Here is a 25,206-nt window from a genome sequence, read left to right as displayed (position 1 = left end):
TCCGCACTAACTAAATTGGATTGCTGCAGCGATGAGCAGCCACATTGGTAATTCATTTATACCCATTTATCTCATAACTTCTTTATATAAGAGAAATCGATGCAGAATTGAATGTACCTGTTCAATGTCTGCGACGTAGCAATGGTTAAGAAGCCAGGGGTTCTGGGTGACAAAGCTGCACGGCGCGGTGCTGACACTTTCTGCCATTTCATCACAGTTCTAGAAAATAAAATGCAAATTACAAAGTGCAGATTGTGCTCATTGTCAGTGCGGACCATTATGTCCTCGGTGATCAGTACTTCCCACTTCATTATTCCACCTACCATGGTACTAATGGATCCAAATGTCGTTATAGCTTTTCTGAGGGAAGAAACATCAGCTTCAAACTCTATGGCAGAAGATTCCTCGGGCTTCAAGGCCAAGCTGCCCAATCTGGAGAAGAGAAGTCATGCGGATGATCTGACAATCCCATGTAACGCTGCCCGTACACCGCACAGAACTAATAATGTAATATCTGGAATACTCCTAGGTCTATAATATTCTGAGCCACCGACAGGAATGTTCTTCATTCATTAAAACCTCAGAAAAGCCACCCAATGTAATATTAGTAAGGTCACCTACCTCTCCAGGCAAACAGTGATTTGGTTGGCAAGGTCATTACTGTGCGGGGTTTCTAGTTGGTGAATCAGACAATTGAACTGTCCCAAAAGCTGTAAAAACAATACACATCCATATGACACGTAATAAACAATGGAAAAAGGGAGAGTGCAGATTTTATAAGAAAGAATTTTGTTCTATCCCGTGCATCTGCAGATTAAAGGGGCGGTCCAGCCTTGGAGGAATTTTTAACAAGCAGTGCAGTTTTCCGAATCCCAATAGTGTGTAATATAAATACTGTTAGGACTCGGCTCCACTTAACGGTAGCAGCAAAATTGTAACAAATGTGACCTGCACACTTGTGTGGTCATATGCAGACTGTGAGAACCCATGAGAGAATGGTGAGAACCCATTTCTCTCAATGTTCTGTTTAGAGAAGAGGGTGAGAATAAAGTTTGTCATGTGAATACCAGTGTGTTCATTTCACACTTTTCGGGATCAACAAGGCTGGACATCCCCTTTAATGACTTCGTGTGCCCTCTAGTTGGATAGACCATACTAAACTGTAGTGTCATGACATATGGCAGCCAGGATTTGGAGGACTGTGTATACTGCCAGCTCTTAACATTGAGTGCAGACTATCTTATAAGCCAAAACTGTGCATGTTTACCAAGCAGCGAAAGATGCTATAATGCTAAATCTAAAGGGGTTACCCTCATTAATTTAATTAATCTGGGTTTTTTTCCACGCAAAATGTTTTTTTTTGGAGGAGGCTGATGGACAGGTCTGGTCACATGCTACCCCATAGGAGCCCTGTGCAGTCTGTATGGAAGGTGGACTGCCAAATGCAGGAGAAGACTACAACACTTTCCACAAAATCATGTCCCATCACATTACATAGTTACATAGGTTGAAAATAAGATCTCGGTCCGTCTAGTTCAACCTTCCTCCACCAATTATACATATTGCCACTAAATCATTTATAATGGACAATGTTGTGTGTACTGAGGAAATCATCCAATACTTTTTTTTTCTAAAAGCTGTCATAGTATCTGCCATTACTACCTCTTGTGGTAGGGTATTCCACAGTCTGACTGCTCTAACTGTAAAGAACCCTTTCCAATTTAACTGCCAAAATCACCTTTCTTGCACCCTGGCCCTTAGTATGGTCTTTGGAAGGAATAAGTCATGTGCCAGCCCTTTGTAATTATTCATATGAATGCGATCTCCTCGGAAACATCTTTTTTCTATCAGTTAAATAAAGATAAAGATAAAGTGACCAACCCTTTAAACTAACAAATGACAGATAACACAAAAAAAAAAAGAAAGAATGAGCAAAGGGCAGCTGCACGTTACTATATGCCATGACCCCCCCCCCCCGAATCCAAAGCTCAGCAGAATTCCTCCGGCCACCTTACCCAGTAGAGCTGCTGAGCTTGCTGCTGCAGCGCCTCCTCTTTCAGTTGCTGTATTAGATCTGCCTGGTCCAGAAGCCAGATCTCACGGCTGCGCAGACACTCCAGGTGGCGACTAATACAAGACTGGATCTGGGCCTTCACCTGCAGATGGCAAAAAAGGAAATTAAGCAGCATTTACTACTGGATCCATATAATATAATATAATATATATATCTATATCTCCCCATCTCTCTCTAGCTATCTATTTTTTTTTTTTTTTTATCCGTACTGATTGGTAAGACTAAAGGCAGAATGAGTCTGAATACTTGCTGCCAGCACAATATGTACTGTGACACACATGAGCAATATGAGGCAGTTTCCATGTAGAGTACACACAGTGCCCCATATGACTGCAGTGTCAGAAGCTCCTGACACGGAGGTATTCTCTGACGGAACATGCACTGCTGTTGTTGCTTCAGTCCTTACTAACATCTACAACACTTGAGGACTCTTCCAGTATCTATACATTACAGATGTCAGTCTATGTATACCCCACAAATGTCACATCAGCACATACACGCACAAGGCTGCGGCAGGCAAGCAGTGCTCATGTATTAGCCCGGATGTACAAGCATGTACCTCTCTGCCGTTGTCTTTAACTTGCTGCTCTGCCTTTAATAGTGCCTGGATTGCGGTTTCCAATTCTTTTCGGGCTTGGAGGCATTTGTATAGTGGGTCCCGGGCACAGGAATGGAGATCTTGGTCCACATCCATTTCTTTTGGCACTTCTAGAAGTACAAAGGACAAACATGAAGTCATATGTTCAGCAACCTTGAGCAGGGCGGCTGTGTCCAGAAAGCTTACTCAGCATCATCAGCTTTTATATGTACTGGGGAAATGGTGGTAAAACGATAAAATATCCAGACCCGTAACAGTGCAATAAACATAGAATGCTCTAATAAAAATAAACGTGGAGTTGTTACAGACTTATTCCCATCTTCATAGATGGATATTGTCAGACAGAGCTCACATCACAGCGAATGTTGCCATTTCTTGCTTATTAAAATGTGCAGCCGTTCTTGAGATATGAACATTTTTCTTTATAGCTGGTTGCCTAGGAGACCGACCACTGCTCCTGTTTGTAAGCGCGGCACTGAAGGTGGCCAGGGTTATGAAGTCACAGGCACTTCAGCGATCCTGGCCGGCTTCAAAACAGTCCACAAAGATCATCAGAAGAGGGCCTGTAAGCATTGTGCATGCTCTGCTGTCTAGCAGCGGTGGTCTGTCTCCTAGGCAACGAGCTATAAACTGTAAAGTGTTAATATCTCAAAAATGGCTTAAAATTTTCCTAAGCAGTGACCTGCATGGATTTACAAGTGCTTCCGACAATACCCATCTGTAAAGCTGGGAAAAGCCATTTACCAATATTCTGCGGGATTTATCAGTTTACTGGAGAGCTGGGTGGCAGCCAAGACATTGTTCACACAATCAGCGCTTGTTTCCTGGGGTTCTGAGAATTAATCTCCATAAGTATGCAATGCTAAAGAAGAATGAAGGCGCCCAGAGCCGAGCACAGGAGGGAGCAGCACGGCAGGCCAGTGTCAGACGCCTAGAACTGGTTTTACTGGGAAGTTCTGTGTCAGGGGCCAGAAACGATACATTCCAGGCTGCGGAGAGCAAAGGAAGACAGCCGGAAGAGCAGTCATCTCCTGATCAGCCAGAGGGGCTGCGAGAAGAAACGCCAGACAAGACTATTCTCCTAACCATGTAATATTCTGGGGCACACGGGAAACTGGGCTAGTGGCCACCGAGCAGAGGATGGGAGATTACACACTGGGCAAGCACAAAGCACACGCTGATGTGGACACGAGGCTGCGACATTGCCTGCCCCAATTACTTCCAGTGCAAGCAGAAAGGGAACCATTATTATTTTATTTCTCCCAGCAGCCCCAGACAGTGCAGGGACCAGTAATGGCCATCACCTGTCCAGACACTACAACTCCCAGCAGCCCCGGACAGTGCAGGAGACCAGTAATGGCCATCACCTGTCCAGACACTACAACTCCCAGCAGCCCCGGACAGTGCAGGGAACAGTAATGGACATCACCTGTCCAGACACTACAACTCCCAGCAGCCCCGGACAGTGCAGGGAACAGTAATGGACATCACCTGTCCAGACACTACAACTCCAAGCAGCCCCGGACAGTGCAGGGAACAGTAATGGCCATCACCTGTCCAGACACTACAACTCCAAGCAGCCCCGGACAGTGCAGGAGACCAGTAATGGCCATCACCTGTCCAGACACTACAACTCCCAGCAGCCCCGGACAGTGCAGGAGACCAGTAATGGCCATCACCTGTCCAGACACTACAACTCCCAGCAGCCCCGGACAGTGCAGGAGACCAGTAATGGCCATCACCTGTCCAGACACTACAACTCCCAGCAGCCCCGGACAGTGCAGGAGACCAGTAATGGCCATCACCTGTCCAGACACTACAACTCCCAGCAGCCCCAGACAGTGCAGGGAACAGTAATGGCCATCACCTGTCCAGACACTACAACTCCAAGCAGCCCCGGACAGTGCAGGAGACCAGTAATGGCCATCACCTGTCCAGACACTACAACTCCCAGCAGCCCCGGACAGTGCAGGAGACCAGTAATGGCCATCACCTGTCCAGACACTACAACTCCCAGCAGCCCCGGACAGTGCAGGGAACAGTAATGGAGATCACCTGTCCAGACACTACAACTCCCAGCAGCCCCGGACAGTGCAGGGACCAGTAATGGAGATCACCTGTCCACACACTACAACTCCCAGCAGCCCCGGACAGTGCAGGGAACAGTAATGGAGATCACCTGTCCAGACACTACAACTCCCAGCAGCCCCAGACAGTGCAGGGAACAGTAATAAAGATCACCTGTCCAGCTGTGCGGACACTACAACTCCCAACATCGCCGCCCGCTACTACACACAGCCTAATGGATATCCAGAAACCTGTATGAACACAGTGAAAGCAGCCGCTCCCGGCCACAGTCACACACATACAATCCCGGTACCTGGCTCACCGCTCAGCCTCATCTCCCGGTCACCGGCAGGATAGGAAGAACCGCACACACCGGCCTAGCAGCGGTTTAAAGACCTCCTGGTCACGTCATTTGCATTAGGCGGGGCGTGGGAGACTGGAAGCCGCCTCGACGCTTACGTCACTGCTAGTGGGCGGAGCGGGGGATTGAAGGCTGCCACTAGCTGAGGGCCTGCTGACGTCACTGCTAGTGGGCGGAGCGGGGGATTGAAGGCTGCCACTAGCTGAGGGCCTGCTGACGTCACTGCTAGTGGGCGGAGTGTGGTAGACTGGAGGCCGCCACTAGCTGAGGGCCTGCTGACGTCACTGCTAGTGGGCGGAGTGTGGTAGACTGGAGGCCGCCACTAGCTGAGGGCCTGCTGACGTCACTGCTAGTGGGCGGAGTGTGGTAGACTGGAGGCCGCCACTAGCAGAAAGCTCTTGCTCACGTACTCAGGTCTTCTGTGTCCAGCTGATGGGGCGGAGAGAGGGGGGCAATGAGGGACGACAGAACAGCTGCGCCAGCAAATCCCGGGGCCGCCGCCCCGCACTGCTGAGCGGCCACATAGGACGTAGTCACATTATGTCCTCCAGTCACAGCGCAATCCCGCCGGAGGGCAGCCACCAATCCCATTGGTGAACACTAGGGGGCCTGACTCCAGATTTTATAGTAACGTTTCCTAAAGCACGATGCTGAGATTGCTTTCTTATTCGGCAATTTAGTATTTTCAGTTTTTTTACAGGTTTAACAACAAAACTAACACATCAAAATAATAAAACGCAATACACTGATGTGCCCTAATATAAATACACTTAAAATCAGCTGCGAAAATTAAAGAAGAAATGGCAAAAAAAAATGGGCATCAAAGTATGTTAGTGAAAGGCTTTGGGCCACTGATCACACACCATATTTACATACCTATTCATGCACCGCATCAAATTCAGATCACTCCAGCCTGGCCCAATCAGGTTCTGGCCATCGGAACTGGCATCAAAGTGGGCAAAACCTCAGTTTTCACTGATTTGAATAAGTAACTGGTGTTTTTGAGGGGTTAAATGGCTTTGGGCCACTGATATCTTCACCAAAAATACATATCTAGTGATGCTGCACATCAAATTCAGATCACTCCAGCCTGGCCCAAATGGGATCTGGGCAGGGCCGGCTCCGGGTTTTTGTGGGCCCTGGGCGAAAGTGTCTCAGTGGGCCCCATCCACACACAGACATGCACAGATACATACACATACAGGCAGGGCCGTATTTGGGGTTTTTGCTGCCCTAGGCACTGTCAGTGGTGGCGCCCCCTTCTGATCAGTCAGATTACGGTTATATGCACACAGCTTTTTTTTTTTTTTCCAGACAGATCCGCCCTATAACCCGCCCAAAAAACCCAAACTCTAAATATTAAAGAAATGAACTCATACACTGCAATGTAAAACGACTTGCTGTTCATATGTTCAGTCTTTGGAGTTTTTTTAAGCGCGTCAGGTTTCCTCAGACATGAAGCGGCTGACAGTGACTGGTCCTTTATATGGCGCCTGCTGCTTGGATGCCGCTTACTAGTTGTGACCGGCCATTATATGGCGCCTGCTGCTTGGATGCCGCTTACTAGTTGTGACCGGTCCATTATATGGCGCCTGCTGCTTGGATGCCGCTTACTAGTTGTGACCGGTCCATTATATGGCGCCTGCTGCTTGGATGCCGCTTACTAGTTGTGACCGGCCATTATATGGCGGCTGCTGCTTGGATGCCGCTTACTAGTTGTGACCGGTCCATTATATGGCGCCTGCTGCTTGGATGCCGCTTACTAGTTGTGACCGGCCATTATATGGCGCCTGCTGCTTGGATGCCTCTTACTAGTTGTGACCGGCCATTATATGGCGCCTGCTGCTTGGATGCCGCTTACTAGTTGTGACCGGCCATTATATGGCGCCTGCTGCTTGGATGCCGCTTACTAGTTGTGACCGGCCATTATATGGCGCCTGCTGCTTGGATGCCTCTTACTAGTTGTGACCGGCCATTATATGGCGCCTGCTGCTTGGATGCCGCTTACTAGTTGTGACCGGCCATTATATGGCGCCTGCTGCTTGGATGCCGCTTACTAGTTGTGACCGGCCATTATATGGCGCCTGCTGCTTGGATGCCGCTTACTAGTTGTGACCGGCCATTATATGGCGCCTGCTGCTTGGATGCCTCTTACTAGTTGTGACCGGCCATTATATGGCGCCTGCTGCTTGGATGCCGCTTACTAGTTGTGACCGGTCCATTATATGGCGCCTGCTGCTTGGATGCCGCTTACTAGTTGTGACCGGCCATTATATGGCGGCTGCTGCTTGGATGCCGCTTACTAGTTGTGACCGGCCATTATATGGCGCCTGCTGCTTGGATGCCTCTTACTAGTTGTGACCGGCCATTATATGGCGCCTGCTGCTTGGATGCTGGTTACTAGTTGTGACCGGCCATTATATGGCGGCTGCTGCTTGGACGCCGCTTACTAGTTGTGACCGGCCATTATATGGCGCCTGCTGCTTGGATGCTGGTTACTAGTTGTGACCGGCCATTATATGGCGCCTGCTGCTTGGATGCCGCTTACTAGTTGTGACCGGTCCATTATATGGCGCCTGCTGCTTGGATGCCGCTTACTAGTTGTGACCGGTCCATTATATGGCGCCTGCTGCTTGGATGCCGCTTACTAGTTGTGACCGGCCATTATATGGCGCCTGCTGCTTGGATGCCTCTTACTAGTTGTGACCGGCCATTATATGGCGCCTGCTGCTTGGATGCCGCTTACTAGTTGTGACCGGTCCATTATATGGCGGCTGCTGCTTGGATGCCGCTTACTAGTTGTGACCGGTCCATTATATGGCGCCTGCTGCTTGGATGCCGCTTACTAGTTGTGACCGGTCCATTATATGGCGCCTGCTGCTTGGATGCCGCTTACTACTGCATTTAAAAAAATAAGTAAAATCCAGTAGCTAAAAGATGTTGGAAAAAACAACCAAGAAGCCACAGCAAAAAAAAATAAATATTTGCTTCAGGATAAAATGATGACTGTCCTGAAGTGTATTGTGTCTGAATAATTCCGGGGGTTCACAGACCACTACAAGACGTGTGCACATGCCCTGATAGAGCCCAGAGCCTTCAGATAGTATTTAAGACCTCCATACAAATTAACCTAAAGTTGTCTAAACCCGCCAATATTGACAGGTTCTGCTGATAGCCCAATGTGAACAGGGGCTCTCAATTCTGATTGTCAGGGGAATAAGGATCCAGCATGTCCAATTACGGAGTGTAGATCCTATTATCCTCTAAATGATAAGCTGCTGTCGGAGATGTCCAGCAGCGGCTCTAATAAAGAACACAGAAACACTTGGCAGAATGAGTGCTCCTGTATATTGGAGAGCCGAGCAAGATAGCTGCCGGCCTAAAAATCAGACTATAGTGTATGGGGGCTTTAGTCTATTACTTATTCGGCTGACAGACATGCAGATAGCTGTATTTTTAGTCCAGCACGCTGACCCTATGTTTTAGGATCAAGACTGATAAGGTAAAGATTACAACAGCCACATGACTATCACCAGAACCACCATCAGTACAGTAATACATAACTAAAACCACACTACATACTATAATACGTAACCAAAACCACAGTTAGTACAGTAATACATCAACAGAACTACTGTCAATACAGTAATATCACCAAAACCACCCTAAACACAATAACATCACCAAACCCACCCTGAAGACAATACATCGCCAAAACCACCATCAGTACATGAATACAATGCCAACTTCACACAGCAATCAAGTGCAGTGTCAGGTTAGACCCATATACATCTATGTATTGCATTAACGTACAACTCTCAGTATGTCCTTAACAATGGTAAGGAGATGCTGGTAGTTGTTACCAGCCATCATTAGACTGTGGACCATATAAGAACCACAATACTGATTAGTCCCAGGCAGTAGACTTAACTTTTGGACGAGATCTTATAGGTTTAGGTCCATTAATTCTGAGGAGATTAGTAGGGCAGAGGTGGGCTCAGTAGGGAGAAGGGGCATCATGGGGTGGGACTTTAGACCCCCACCAATTGCTCAAAAGACCTTTTAAGTGCACAGCTCAGAAGACAGGACTATGAAATTTTACTCCCGGAATCCATTCTGTCTGCATGTTCTGGTTCTGGGAAACACTCGGGGCCACGGTAGTCGGACCCCCAGCGATTGGAAAGTTATTCCCCATCCCAAGGATAGGGGGTAAGATCCCAATGTGAGAAAACCCCTTTAAAAGCAGCATTAACACTGCAGCCAAAGATGGGAAACTGATCTAAACAGTGTCCATCACCCGATGCACGAGCAAAACTTTCATTCGTCAGGTGAGATGATTTTTAAGCTGACTTAAAGGGAATCTGTCACCCCAAAATGACACCTAGACTACGGAAATATTTATATGGGGGACATGATCTGTGGAGAAATAAACCCACCCATAGAGTTCAGCTTAAAAGGAACTGGTCACGACCTTTAATATTAAACTGCTCCATTGTCTTGTTAGTCAGAAAATGTGCATCATTTACATTGCATCACTAACAAGAGAGGGGGGGGGCAGTTTAAAATTGAAAAAGGGTGTAACAGGTTCCCTTTAATGTTCACTGAAAAAGCCACATTTATTTGATATGAAAATGAGGACATTTCTGCGCGGCCTAAGCCTGGGTGCACCATTACCACCTAATATAGGAAAATACTAGCCAGGCCTGTGTCTTAATAGTGATCCATTGGTGAGAGTGAGCACCGTAACACCAAATCTCCTGACTGCACCGCACCCAACACTGCGGCACACTCCAAGCGTCAGTGCGGGTGTGCACACAACACAGGAGGAGCACAGCGGCACACGCCAAGCGTCAGTGCATGTGTGCATCCAACACATGAGGAGCACAGCGGCACACTCCAAGCGTCAGTGCATGTGTGCATCCAACACAGGAGGAGCACAGTGAGGAGGGGGACACGGCGCTGTGATGTGCTGTCTGCTCACTTCAACAACCTTCCTCATTGAATCAGCAGTCAAATACAGGCAGCAACCAGGTGTCAGAACGTACCTGCATCACATTGCATGCACACCCACGCGGACACTGCAGTCACATTGCAGGCGCACCCACGCGGACACTGCAGTCACATTGCAGGCGCACCCACGCGGACACTGCAGTCACATTGCAGGCGCACCCACGCGGACACTGCAGTCACATTGCAGGCGCACCCACGCGGACACTGCAGTCACATTGCAGGCGCACCCACGCGGACACTGCAGTCACATTGCAGGCGCACCCACGCAGACACTGCAGTCACATTGCAGGCGCACCCACGCAGACACTGCAGTCACATTGCAGGCGCACCCACGCAGACACTGCAGTCACATTGCAGGCGCACCCACGCAGACACTGCAGTCACATTGCAGGCGCACCCACGCAGACACTGCAGTCACATTGCAGGCGCACCCACGCAGACACTGCAGTCACATTGCAGGCGCACCCACGCAGACACTGCAGTCACATTGCAGGCGCACCCACGCAGACACTGCAGTCACATTGCAGGCGCACCCACGCAGACACTGCAGTCACATTGCAGGCGCACCCACGCAGACACTGCAGTCACATTGCAGGCGCACCCACGCAGACACTGCAGTCACATTGCAGGCGCACCCACGCAGACACTGCAGTCACATTGCAGGCGCACCCACGCAGACACTGCAGTCACATTGCAGGCGCACCCACGCAGACACTGCAGTCACATTGCAGGCGCACCCACGCAGACACTGCAGTCACATTGCAGGCGCACCCACGCAGACACTGCAGTCACATTGCAGGCGCACCCACGCAGACACTGCAGTCACATTGCAGGCGCACCCACGCAGACACTGCAGTCACATTGCAGGCGCACCCACGCAGACACTGCAGTCACATTGCAGGCGCACCCACGCAGACACTGCAGTCACATTGCAGGCGCACCCACGCAGACACTGCAGTCACATTGCAGGCGCACCCACGCAGACACTGCAGTCACATTGCAGGCGCACCCACGCAGACACTGCAGTCACATTGCAGGCGCACCCACGCAGACACTGCAGTCACATTGCAGGCGCACCCACGCAGACACTGCAGTCACATTGCAGGCGCACCCCGCGGACACTGCAGTCACATTACAGGCGCACCCACGCGGACACTGCAGTCACATTGCAGGCGCACCCACGCGGACACTGCAGTCACATTGCAGGCGCACCCACGCGGACACTGCAGTCACATTGCAGGCGCACCCACGCGGACACTGCAGTCACATTGCAGGCGCACCCACGCGGACACTGCAGTCACATTGCAGGCGCACCCACGCGGACACTGCAGTCACATTGCAGGCGCACCCACGCGGACACTGCAGTCACATTGCAGGCGCACCCACGCGGACACTGCAGTCACATTGCAGGCGCACCCACGCGGACACTGCAGTCACATTGCAGGCGCACCCACGCGGACACTGCAGTCACATTGCAGGCGCACCCACGCGGACACTGCAGTCACATTGCAGGCGCACCCACGCGGACACTGCAGTCACATTGCAGGCGCACCCACGCGGACACTGCAGTCACATTGCAGGCGCACCCACGCGGACACTGCAGTCACATTGCAGGCGCACCCACGCGGACACTGCAGTCACATTGCAGGCGCACCCACGCGGACACTGCAGTCACATTGCAGGCGCACCCACGCGGACACTGCAGTCACATTGCAGGCGCACCCACGCGGACACTGCAGTCACATTGCAGGCGCACCCACGCGGACACTGCAGTCACATTGCAGGCGCACCCACGCGGACACTGCAGTCACATTGCAGGCGCACCCACGCGGACACTGCAGTCACATTGCAGGCGCACCCACGCGGACACTGCAGTCACATTGCAGGCGCACCCACGCGGACACTGCAGTCACATTGCAGGCGCACCCACGCGGACACTGCAGTCACATTGCAGGCGCACCCACGCGGACACTGCAGTCACATTGCAGGCGCACCCACGCGGACACTGCAGTCACATTGCAGGCGCACCCACGCGGACACTGCAGTCACATTGCAGGCGCACCCACGCGGACACTGCAGTCACATTGCAGGCGCACCCACGCGGACACTGCAGTCACATTGCAGGCGCACCCACGCGGACACTGCAGTCACATTGCAGGCGCACCCACGCGGACACTGCAGTCACATTGCAGGCGCACCCACGCGGACACTGCAGTCACATTGCAGGCGCACCCACGCGGACACTGCAGTCACATTGCAGGCGCACCCACGCGGACACTGCAGTCACATTGCAGGCGCACCCACGCGGACACTGCAGTCACATTGCAGGCGCACCCACGCGGACACTGCAGTCACATTGCAGGCGCACCCACGCGGACACTGCAGTCACATTGCAGGCGCACCCACGCGGACACTGCAGTCACATTGCAGGCGCACCCACGCGGACACTGCAGTCACATTGCAGGCGCACCCACGCGGACACTGCAGTCACATTGCAGGCGCACCCACGCGGACACTGCAGTCACATTGCAGGCGCACCCACGCGGACACTGCAGTCACATTGCAGGCGCACCCACGCGGACACTGCAGTCACATTGCAGGCGCACCCACGCGGACACTGCAGTCACATTGCAGGCGCACCCACGCGGACACTGCAGTCACATTGCAGGCGCACCCACGCGGACACTGCAGTCACATTGCAGGCGCACCCACGCGGACACTGCAGTCACATTGCAGGCGCACCCACGCGGACACTGCAGTCACATTGCAGGCGCACCCACGCGGACACTGCAGTCACATTGCAGGCGCACCCACGCGGACACTGCAGTCACATTGCAGGCGCACCCACGCGGACACTGCAGTCACATTGCAGGCGCACCCACGCGGACACTGCAGTCACATTGCAGGCGCACCCACGCGGACACTGCAGTCACATTGCAGGCGCACCCACGCGGACACTGCAGTCACATTGCAGGCGCACCCACGCGGACACTGCAGTCACATTGCAGGCGCACCCACGCGGACACTGCAGTCACATTGCAGGCGCACCCACGCGGACACTGCAGTCACATTGCAGGCGCACCCACGCGGACACTGCAGTCACATTGCAGGCGCACCCACGCGGACACTGCAGTCACATTGCAGGCGCACCCACGCGGACACTGCAGTCACATTGCAGGCGCACCCACGCGGACACTGCAGTCACATTGCAGGCGCACCCACGCGGACACTGCAGTCACATTGCAGGCGCACCCACGCGGACACTGCAGTCACATTGCAGGCGCACCCACGCGGACACTGCAGTCACATTGCAGGCGCACCCACGCGGACACTGCAGTCACATTGCAGGCGCACCCACGCGGACACTGCAGTCACATTGCAGGCGCACCCACGCGGACACTGCAGTCACATTGCAGGCGCACCCACGCGGACACTGCAGTCACATTGCAGGCGCACCCACGCGGACACTGCAGTCACATTGCAGGCGCACCCACGCGGACACTGCAGTCACATTGCAGGCGCACCCACGCGGACACTGCAGTCACATTGCAGGCGCACCCACGCGGACACTGCAGTCACATTGCAGGCGCACCCACGCGGACACTGCAGTCACATTGCAGGCGCACCCACGCGGACACTGCAGTCACATTGCAGGCGCACCCACGCGGACACTGCAGTCACATTGCAGGCGCACCCACGCGGACACTGCAGTCACATTGCAGGCGCACCCACGCGGACACTGCAGTCACATTGCAGGCGCACCCACGCGGACACTGCAGTCACATTGCAGGCGCACCCACGCGGACACTGCAGTCACATTGCAGGCGCACCCACGCGGACACTGCAGTCACATTGCAGGCGCACCCACGCGGACACTGCAGTCACATTGCAGGCGCACCCACGCGGACACTGCAGTCACATTGCAGGCGCACCCACGCGGACACTGCAGTCACATTGCAGGCGCACCCACGCGGACACTGCAGTCACATTGCAGGCGCACCCACACTGACACTGCAGTCACATTGCAGGCGCACCCACGCGGACACTGCAGTCACATTGCAGGCGCACCCACGCGGACACTGCAGTCACATTGCAGGTGCACCCACGCGGACACTGCAGTCACATTGCAGGCGCACCCACACTGACACTTGGAGTGCTACTCTGCCCCTCCAGTGTCAGGACACGTGCAGAAATGCTAAGTGATTTTAAACAGCACTGACTCACCTAAGGACGAGGGACTGTCTTTAATATGCAAATAGGACGGTGCACATCTGCACCAAGACATCGGCCGCACCAGGGGGGGACAGAGGTAAGGTAAAACTGTACATGCCAGAGCGACGTCCCCTGTATAAATGTGTATGCAGATTAATTGCCATTTTGGGAGTAAAAGTAAAATGTCATCGCTCTTAGCAACACATTGTCCTGCGTCTCCCAAGACTCCCCTCTTGTCTGGTCTGCTGCAGCACATACTGCAATGGTGCCCGTATAGGGAATTTGTCACCAGGTTTTGCTCCCCCATCTGAGAGCAGCATAATGTAGAGACAGAGCCCCTGATTCCAGCGATGTGTCACTTACTGAGCTGTTTGCTGTCGTTTTCTCTGCTGCAGATCTCGCAGTTATACAGAGCTCATGAATATGCTGGACTACCTGCAGCACACCAAGTAGTCCTGTAATGATAACTACTGCTGATTAAACAGTGATGTTATCAAAACTACATTAAGCAGCCCAGTAAGTGACAACACTGGAATCAGGATCTCTGCCCCTACATTATGCTGCTCTCAAATTAGGTGGCAAAAACCTGGTGACAGACTCATAATTCTCACTAAAGAGTAACCACCCTAAGTAAGCCCAAGGCTGTGCCCAAGAATAAGTAATTGCCCATCACTGAGCTCACAGCACAAAGAATGACCCCACACCGTGTCACTTACAGTATACAGCCTCCACATTCTCTCCTATAACATTCCCACTACACTGCCCCCTCACATGAAATCCCCACTGTCCTCACCACTGAATTATACCCTCCAGACCTTCCTCACTTATGAACTATGACCTTCACTGTCCCCACCTCTCCATGCAGCCCCCACTTCACTGTCCCCCTCATGATGTCCCCACTCTATAATAAACCTTATGCTTCGCATTATGTATACCCAGCCCTTCCAGGCTCCTAACTGAGCGCTCCCCATGCTGCCCCTTCTCCATATCAAGCCCCCTCCATACCAAGCCCACCATGGTTCCCCTTCCATACAGAGTACCCCCCATGCTTTCCCATTCTCCATACCATGCCTCCCCCCGTGCTACCCCATTCTCCATACCATGCCTCTCATTCTCCATACTGTAACTCCCATTTGCTATACTGTCCACCACCCTCCCTCATTTTCCCATTCTGCTCCATCCCCCATGCTGCACCCCCACATCATGCTCCATCCCCATGTTGCGCCCCCACATCCTCCATGTTGCGCCCCCACATCATGCGGCATCCCCCCCATCCTCCACGCTGCGCCCCCACATCATGTTCCATCCCCCATGTTGCGCCCCCACATCATGCGGCATCCCCCCCAGCCTCCATGTTGCACCCCCACATCATGCGGCATCCCCCCCAGCCTCCATGTTGCGCCCCCACATCCTCCATGTTGCGCCCCCACATCATGCGGCATCCCCCCCATCCTCCACGCTGCGCCCCCACATCATGTTCCATCCCCCATGTTGCGCCCCCACATCATGCGGCATCCCCCCCAGCCTCCATGTTGCACCCCCACATCATGCGGCATCCCCCCCATCCTCCATGTTGCGCCCCCACATCATGCTGCATCCCCCCCATCCTCCATGTTGCGCCCCCACATCATGCTGCATCCCCCCCATCCTCCATGTTGCGCCCCCACATCATGCTGCATCCCCCCCATCCTCCATGTTGCGCCCCCACATCATGCTGCATCCCCCCCATCCTCCATGTTGCGCCCCCACATCATGCTACATCCCCCCCCCATCCTCCATGTTGCGCCCCCACATCATGCTGCATCCCCCCCCATCCTCCATGTTGCGCCCCCATATCATGTTCCATCTCCCCCCATCCTCCATGTTGCGCCCCCATATCATGTTCCATCCCCCCATCCTCCATGTTGCGCCCCCATATCATGTTCCATCCCCCCATCCTCCATGTTGCGCCCCCATATCATGTTCCATCCCCCCATCCTCCATGTTGCGCCCCCATATCATGTTCCATCCCCCCATCCTCCATGTTGCGCCCCCATATCATGTTCCATCCCCCCATCCTCCATGTTGCGCCCCCATATCATGTTCCATCCCCCCATCCTCCATGTTGCGCCCCCATATCATGTTCCATCCCCCCATCCTTCATGTTGCGCCCCCATATCATGTTCCATCCCCCCATCCTTCATGTTGCGCCCCCATATCATGTTCCATCCCCCCATCCTCCATGTTGCGCCCCCATATCATGTTCCATCCCCCCATCCTCCATGTTGCGCCCCCATATCATGTTCCATCCCCCCATCCTCCATGTTGCGCCCCCATATCATGTTCCATCCCCCCATCCTTCATGTTGCGCCCCCATATCATGTTCCATCCCCCCATCCTCCATGTTGCGCCCCCATATCATGTTCCATCCCCCCATCCTCCATGTTGCGCCCCCATATCATGTTCCATCCCCCCATCCTCCATGTTGCGCCCCCATATCATGTTCCATCCCCCCATCCTTCATGTTGCGCCCCCATATCATGTTCCATCCCCCCCATCCTCCATGTTGCGCCCCCATATCATGTTCCATCCCCCCATCCTCCATGTTGCGCCCCCATATCATGTTCCATCCCCCCCATCCTCCATGTTGCGCCCCCATATCATGTTCCATCCCCCCCATCCTCCATGTTGCGCCCCCATATCATGTTCCATCCCCCCCATCCTCCATGTTGCGCCCCCATATCATGTTCCATCCCCCCCATCCTCCATGTTGCGCCCCCATATCATGTTCCATCCCCCCCATCCTCCATGTTGCGCCCCCATATCATGTTCCATCCCCCCCATCCTCCATGTTGCGCCCCCATATCATGTTCCATCCCCCCATCCTCCATGTTGCGCCCCCCCCCCGGGTTGCTTGTTCGGCGCTGTCTTCGGCTGTAAAGCGCTTACCTGCTCCAGGCTGCATCTCCCGTTCTCCACGGTGGCGGTGGCGGTGGCGGCGGCATCTGACATCTTGCTCGGCGGCTCCATCTCCGGCGGCGGCTCCATCTCCGGCGGCGGCTCCATCTCCGGCGGCGGCTCCATCTCCGGCGGCGGCTCCATCTCCGGCGGCGGCTCCATCTCTGGCGGCGGCTCCATCTCCGGCGGCGGCTCCATCTCCGGCGGCGGCTCCCGTCCTCCTCTGCGCGGCCTCACGCTCCTGTGACCTCTGCACAGTGAGCGCACGGCAGCACGTCGGGGCGGGGAGCTGATTACAGCTCCTCTGACCCCGGAAGTAAGTGCCGGCACGCTCACAGTGTCATTTATAGTCGCGTGTTATAGACGCGACTATAAATGACTGTGCGCTCCCTCCCTCCTCCAAAAAGGCCCCGGATTTAATAAAGAGTTTGGAGGAGGGAGGGAGGAAGATTTAAAAAAAAAATTTTTTTTTTTTTTTTTTAAATTTTGGTTTGGGCGCCGCCCCCCTGGAAGGCGCCGCCCTAGGCACGTGCCCTCAAGTGCCTAATGGCAAATACGGCCCTGCATACAGGTATACATACACATACAAAGAGAAATTCACAACAACACATATAAATAGACAAATCTAGACACCGTCATATACACTGACACATTAGAGATATTTCTAATATTGGGAAGCCGGCAACAGCCTCATTCACTTCCCCGCTTGTCTCCATCCAACTCCTCCTGGGCATGTGTCTGTGCCACGCTGATTGGTGGCTGTCACTAACAGACATGGCTGCACATAGAGCACACTGACACTGCTATATATACACATCACAAGAGAGGCTGGGGACATACCCATTACTGGGGGGCACACATACCGTGTTTTTCCAAAAATAAGACACTGTCTTATATTTTTTTTGCCCCCCAAAAAAGCACTAGGGCTTATTTTTGGAGGAGGTCTTATTCTTGGAGAAACACGGTTGGGGGTAAGTTTACCCCCCAAAAAAATCAGACCCCCCCCCCCACTTCCCAGGAGACTCATACTCACCAGACCAGGACGTCTGCCTGGTTCCCAGCTCCTCCTGTGATCTCCGGTTGGTGCTGCACGCCGTCGTACCCTGCTGCTAGCTGACACACACAGCAGATCGCAGGCACACACAGCAGATCACACACAGAGACACACACACACAGCAGATCGCAGATATACACAGCAGATCACACACAGGCAATCGCAGGCACACACAGCCAATCGCAGGCACACACAGCCAATCGCAGACACACACAGCAGATCACACACACACACACACACACCACATCACATCCAGCACTTACGGCTGCAGGGAATGAGAGCAAGTCACGTGTCCGGCCGCAGGTCCTGTTCGTTGCGCTGCACCGCACTGCCTCTCTGGATTCTCCCGGCGAGAAGAGATCAGTGTCGCTGGATGAGGAGAGTCTGTATGCAATCCGATGTGTGTGCGATCCGATGTGTGTGTTATTTTCGGGGGAGGGCTTATATTTAAGCCTTTCTCTGAAAATGCTGAAAATCCCTGCTAGGGCTTATTTTTGGGGGAGGGCTTATTTTTGGAAAAACATGGTATTACTGAAGAAAGGGGTATACAGCAATGAAGGGGCATACAGCTCTAAAGGGGGGGCAGTGGCTCGGGGGGGGGGGGGGGGGCAAACAGCTCTGAGGTGGGGGATGACATGCAGCTCTGTGGTGGGGGGGGTGACATACAACTCTGGGGGGGTATACAGCACTGGGGTGGGGGGACATACAGCTCTGAGGGGGTATACAGCAGCGGGGTGGAGGAACATGACTCTGGGGATATAGAAGTATGCAGCCCCCATATTCCTCCATATAGTGTTATGGAGCCCCCATAATCCTCCATACAGTATTATGTAGCCCCCATGTAGTATTATGCAGCCCCCATATGGCACTATACAGCCCCGATATGGCACTATACAGCCCCCATATGGCACTATACAGCCCCCATATGGCACTATACAGCCCCCATATGGCACTATACAGCCCCCATATGGCACTTTGCAATCCCCATATAACATTATGCAGCCCCCATATAGCATTAGGCACCCTCATGTAGTATACAGTCTGCATATAGCCCCTATATAGCACAATGCAGACCCAGATAGCAATAGGCATTTTCATGTAGTATACAGCCTGCATAGAGCACAATGCAGACCCAGATAGCATTAGCCACCTTCATGTAGTATACAGCCCGCATATAGCACAATGTAGACCCAGATAGCATCAGGCATCCTCATGTAGTATTCAGCCCCCATAGTTGTCTGGCCACAGTGATTAATACATACTCACTTTTCCTCATTACCCCGCTGCTCCAGTCTCAGTGCGTCCACTGCTGTCGTCGCTCTGACCTCTCAGAACTGGCATCAAAAGTCAAGTAACTCCAGTCTGTCTTAAATGAGTGGGATATTGTGAAGATTTTGACTTGTGCAGAATTTGTACAAAATTATGAAGGGGATTCTGATGCACCAAAGAAAATGAGAATCCTGAAGGTTTGTATTTATGGTCAGATATCAGTGGCCCAAAGCCATTTAACCCTTTAAAAACACCAGTTACTTATTCAAATCAGTGAAAAATTAGGTTTTGCCCACTGTGATGTCAGTTCTGATACCCAGAACCTGTTTGGGCCAGGCTGGAGTGATCTGAAGTTGATGCGGGGCATCACCAGCTATGTAAATGTGGTGTTAGATCAGTGGCCCAAAGCCATTTAACCCTGTCACTAACATACTTCGGTGCCCATTTTTTGCCAGTTTTATAATTTTCGCAGCTGATTTTAAGTGTATTTATATTAGGGCACATCAGTGCATTGTATTTTATTACCTGTAAAAAACTGAAAGTACTAAATTGCCGAATAAGAAACCAACTTCAGCATTGTTCCTAAACCTACATAAACAGACAGAACGGCATCAGCTGCTGCTCTGCTGTGTGCACGGGCACTGACCACATCCCTAACGCAGTGGTGAGGCATCCCACAATGGCCTGATGCCTGTAGCACCCTATGCCCAGCCTGCACTGACCCCATAGAATTCTGTGGATCCACAGGGAATAGATGAAGAGGTGTCAGCGGGGTCCGGCTACAAGTCTCATCCCCGAGCTGAAATAACCGCAGCACCTGAACAACTACTGGTCATGGCCTTAAAAAGAGGGCCGGTCACCAGGTCAGAAGTGGCCAATTTATTCCCACTGCTCCTAAGTATTCTGTTCGCCTTTTTATTCAGTGTTAATTGTTATGGTCTTTGCCAAGTGGGCGGAGCTCAGAGGGTAATAATGCAGAGCAGCCTGAAGACAGGACCCAGAGGATGTTGTGACCCACACCCCTTTGTAAGGAACAAAAACATTGGCGGTAAATAATAAATTCATATCTCTGGCACTGTCCACAGGTGCGGGGCCGACGGCGGGCACACCCGTGATGGATGTCGAGGCATCTCTACACCCTATTGCCCGACCCCATGGCCTACGCTTCAGTGCAGTGTCCTGGATAGTAAACAGTTGGCTACTACACTTTCCTCTACGGTCACGCATTCTGGCAGTGGATGTCGGGCCAGATGAGGCCGGCAGAACACAATTTGGCCTCGCTCTAGTGAATAACTGTTTATGGTAACTTTACAATATACGTTGGCAAAAGTTTTAAACTGACTAATTTGGGTTTTCACAGTTTGTGGCTTCAGTGTTTTTAGTCCTTTGTCAATGTTTCTGGTTACAGAAGTACAGTTATAAGTATTTCAGAAGTTTTTACATTTATTAATAAATACATTAAGTTTATGTAAAGACTAGTGATGAGGGAGCACTAAAATCCTCCGCTGCTCGTCTTGAGTATGATGGAAGTCAATGGGAAAAATCAAACATTTTTCCGAAAGATCTTCCCAAGAAGTCTGGAAATGGAAAACCGATGACATGCATGGAAACACCAGTGACATGTAATGGGAACAGCATAAGGCCGGTTTCAGACGTCCGTGTTTCAGATACGTGTGACATCTGCTTTTAAAACGGATGCCACACGTACCCATGTTATTATTTGCTGTTAATCACACGTCCATGTTTTCACACGGACCATGTGACCTCTCATGACCCTGCACGCGCACACACAGGCATGTCTGTTTTTTCTCCGGCAGAATGGGTGTCACACGGATTACACAATGATGTGTTCCATGTGACATGAGTCTTACACGTACTGGAGAAAACACGGGTCTTTTTAATAAAAAGATTCTCTCTATTTACCTCTCTCTATATATGTATGTGTGTGTGTGTGTGTGTGTGTGTATATATATATATATATATATATATATATATATATATATATATATATATATATATATATATATATATATATATATATATATATATATATATATATATATATATATATATATATATATATATATATATATATATATATATATATATATATATATATATATATATATATATATATATATATATATATATATATATATATATATATATATATATAGATAGATATGTGTGTGATGTATGTATGTATGTATGTATGTATGTATGTATGTATGTATGTATGTATAGTGAGAACCTGGAAGCCGGAACATCGCGGGGACAGCATTGGGGACTCATCACAGGTCGCTGATGCGAACAATGTTGTCAGAGTATTATACCACCTTTGCTGATTGACAATAAAACATACAAAACCAAAGATAAAATAGATTTTTACAGGAAAAAATGTTAGGAAACATTCTTTCCTGTATAATGATGTATATAAAGAAAAAAAACAAAACACTTGCCGCCTGCACCTCTTAGGATTTGTTCACATGTAGTATTCTTTCTAAAATGCAGCAGTTTCCCATTTCAGTCTGGAAAAATAAACAATTGTATGCATTTGCTTTATGAAATCTCACAGCTTTTACTGGCCCTGTAAAATCAGCTTTTAATTTGCATAAAACTCAGTCAAAAACGCTACAAAAAAAAAAAAAAAAAAAATACAGCAAGTGAACAAGGCCTTAATAGCTGGAATACTAGACAGCAACAGAACATGAAGCCAAAGCAAATGTTCCTTTGTTTCTGGTGTATTCCCATGCACTCCTTCCCACCTCAAATAAGGGTATACAGTTCATAGTTTCCCTTCTCTTGTCCTCCATCATATCAAAAGGGCCATCAGGCGCCACTCGCTCAATTTATATTGTCCACAGAATGGAGCCAAATCTGAGGCTCGCAGGCCGCAGACAGCGCCCTCCATGCTTAAGTTGATTCCGTCAGTTTTTAGTGCTGCCGTGGGCATAACAGATAGGCTCATTCGCTTGTCAACTGAAAATGCTGACAGGCTGACTGTTCTCAAAATGAACAAGGCCTAGATTGGCCCCGACTTCTCAACCCACACCGGATGATAGCAGCTGAATAGAAAGCCAATTCTAATGTTCTTTTTTTTCCCTCGGTGCACCCCTTCCCAACCAAAAAAAGGGAATATGGTGCATGGTTTCTTCTCCTCCTTCTGCACCATATCAACATCGCATGGGGCATGGGGCCCTAACTCCCAATTTTTAGAGGGCCATCAGGCAACTGTCACTCTATTATTAGAGGGCCATCAGATGGCGCTCACTCAAATTTTAGGGCCATCAGGCTGCAATAAATTTTTAGGAGGCCATAAGGTGGCCCTCAATTATAATTATTAGAGGGTCATCCCGTGGCACTCGGTCCCCAGCTGCCACTATTTTTCAGTCCTTCCTCCTCCTGTAATAACAGAGACAGGGGAGGAAGGACAGGCAGGCAGGCAGGGGCGGGAATAACTAGTAAAACCCGACCCACCTATTCGATATTCTGCAGCACCTATCATCAAGTAACAGTGTATTACACAAACTTTACTTGCCTATATTTCAGAAAGTACCGTATTTTTCGGACTATAAAAGACGCACCGGACTATAAGATGCACCCTTGTTTTAGAGGAGGAAAAATAGAAAAAAAAATTAAAGTAAAAAAAATGTGGTCATGACACACTGTTATTTTACTGTTGACAGTGTTATGGAAGTAATAATATCCCCAAAATCTGTACTCATATCCCCCATTCTGGGTACCTTCCAGGTATATATGGCCCCCATCGTGGAATATGTATGTTGTTCCCCATCATTATATGTGTGATCCTCCAATCTGGTATGTGTGTGTGTTATATATTATATATACAGTGCCTACAAGTAGTATTCAACCCCCTGCAGATTTAGCAGGTTTACACATTCGGAATTAACTTGGCATTGTGACATTTGGACTGTAGATCAGCCTGGAAGTGTGAAATGCACTGCAGCAAAAAAGAATGTTATTTCTTTTCTTAAATTGTGAAAAGTTTATTCAGAGGGTCATTTATTATTCAACCCCTCAAACCACAAGAATTCTGTTTGGTTCTCCTAAAGTATTAAGAAGTATTTCAGGCACAAAGAACAATGAGCTTCACATGTTTGGATTAATTATCTCTTTTTCCAGCCTTTACTGACTAATTAAGACCCTCCCCAAACTTGTGAACAGCACTCATACTTGGTCAACATGGGAAAGACAAAGGAGCATTCCAAGGCCATCAGAGACAAGATCGTGGAGGGTCACAAGGCTGGCAAGGGGTACAAAACTCTTTCCAAGGAGTTGGGCCTACCTGTCTCCACTGTTGGGAGCATCATCCGGAAGTGGAAGGCTTATGGAACTACTGTTAGCCTTCCACGGCCTGGACAGCCTTTGAAAGTTTCCACCCGTGCCGAGGCCAGGCTTGTCCGAAGAGTCAAGGCTAACCCAAGGACAACAAGGAAGGAGCTCCTGGAAGATCTCATGGCAGTGGGGACATTGGTTTCAGTCAATACCATAAGTAACGTACTCCACCGCAATGGTCTCCGTTCCAGACGAGCCCGTAAGGTACCTTTACTTTCAAAGCGTCATGTCAAGGCTCGTCTACAGTTTGCTCATGATCACTTGGAGGACTCGGAGACAGACTGGTTCAAGGTTCTCTGGTCTGATGAGACCAAGATCGAGATCTTTGGTGCCAACCACACACGTGACGTTTGGAGACTGGATGGCACTGCATACGACCCCAGCATGGTGGTGGCAGCATCATGCTGTGGGGCTGTTTCTCAGCCAAGGGGCCTGGCCATCTGGTCCGCATCCATGGGAAGATGGATAGCACGGCCTACCTGGAGATTTTGGCCAAGAACCTGCGCTCCTCCATCAAGGATCTTAAGATGGGTCGTCATTTCATCTTCCAACAAGACAACGACCCAAAGCACACAGCCAAGAAAACAAAGGCCTGGTTCAAGAGGGAAAAAATCAAGGTGTTGCAGTGGCCTAGTCAGTCTCCTGACCTTAACCCAGTTGAAAACTTGTGGAAGGAGCTCAAGATTAAAGTCCACATGAGACACCCAAAGAACCTAGATAACTTGGAGAAGATCTGCATGGAGGAGTGGGCCAAGATAACTGCAGAGACCTGTGCCGGCCTGATCAGGTCTTATAAAAGACGATTATTAGCTGTAATTGCAAACAAGGGTTATTCCACAAAATATTAAACCTAGGGGTTGAATAATAATTGACCCACACTTTTATGTTGAAAATGTATTACTATTTAACTGAGCAACATAACTTGTTGGTTTGTAAGATTTATGCATCTGTTAATAAATCCTGCTCTTGATTGAAGTTTGCAGGCTCTAACTTATTTGCATCTTATCAAACCTGCAGGGGGTTGAATACTACTTGTAGGCACTGATTAATATATATATATAATATATATATATATATATATATATATATATATATATATATATATATATATATACACACATACATACATACACACACACATATATAATAGAGAGAGTTATATAGTGTGTGTGTATGTGTATATATATATAAATATGTATATGATACAACCCCATCCAGGTGTACAGTAATGCCTTTATACACTATATTATTTATTGCCTTACTTTTAC

The 25,206-nt window shown here is 50.4% G+C and overlaps 1 protein-coding gene across 3 annotated transcripts in view; it reads right to left on the bottom strand.

The window, feature by feature from the left end:
- NCOA4 (nuclear receptor coactivator 4) overlaps nucleotides 1-25,206 on the bottom strand; it is a 65,481-nt gene that overhangs the window by 7,085 nt on the left and 33,190 nt on the right. The window contains exons 1-6 of one of the 3 annotated variants that reach the window (XM_075349006.1): nucleotides 5,053-5,160; nucleotides 2,634-2,782; nucleotides 2,016-2,156; nucleotides 622-710; nucleotides 324-432; nucleotides 118-219 (exon numbers count right to left, since the gene is read on the bottom strand). In XM_075349006.1, coding sequence (XP_075205121.1) covers nucleotides 118-219; nucleotides 324-432; nucleotides 622-710; nucleotides 2,016-2,156; nucleotides 2,634-2,782; nucleotides 5,053-5,074 — 612 coding nt within the window. In that variant the 5' untranslated portion in view covers nucleotides 5,075-5,160. Of the gene's footprint in view, nucleotides 1-117; nucleotides 220-323; nucleotides 433-621; nucleotides 711-2,015; nucleotides 2,157-2,633; nucleotides 2,783-5,052; nucleotides 5,161-25,206 lie in introns of those variants that run through there. The other 2 variants (XM_075349007.1, XM_075349009.1) reach the window with 2 other exon arrangements.

The sequence above is a fragment of the Anomaloglossus baeobatrachus genome, chromosome 5 (genome assembly GCF_048569485.1).
Source record: "Anomaloglossus baeobatrachus isolate aAnoBae1 chromosome 5, aAnoBae1.hap1, whole genome shotgun sequence".
Classification (NCBI taxonomy): domain Eukaryota; kingdom Metazoa; phylum Chordata; class Amphibia; order Anura; family Aromobatidae; genus Anomaloglossus; species Anomaloglossus baeobatrachus.
Note: the sequence above shows the minus strand (reverse complement) of the source record. Positions and strands in the feature narration are given on the sequence as shown.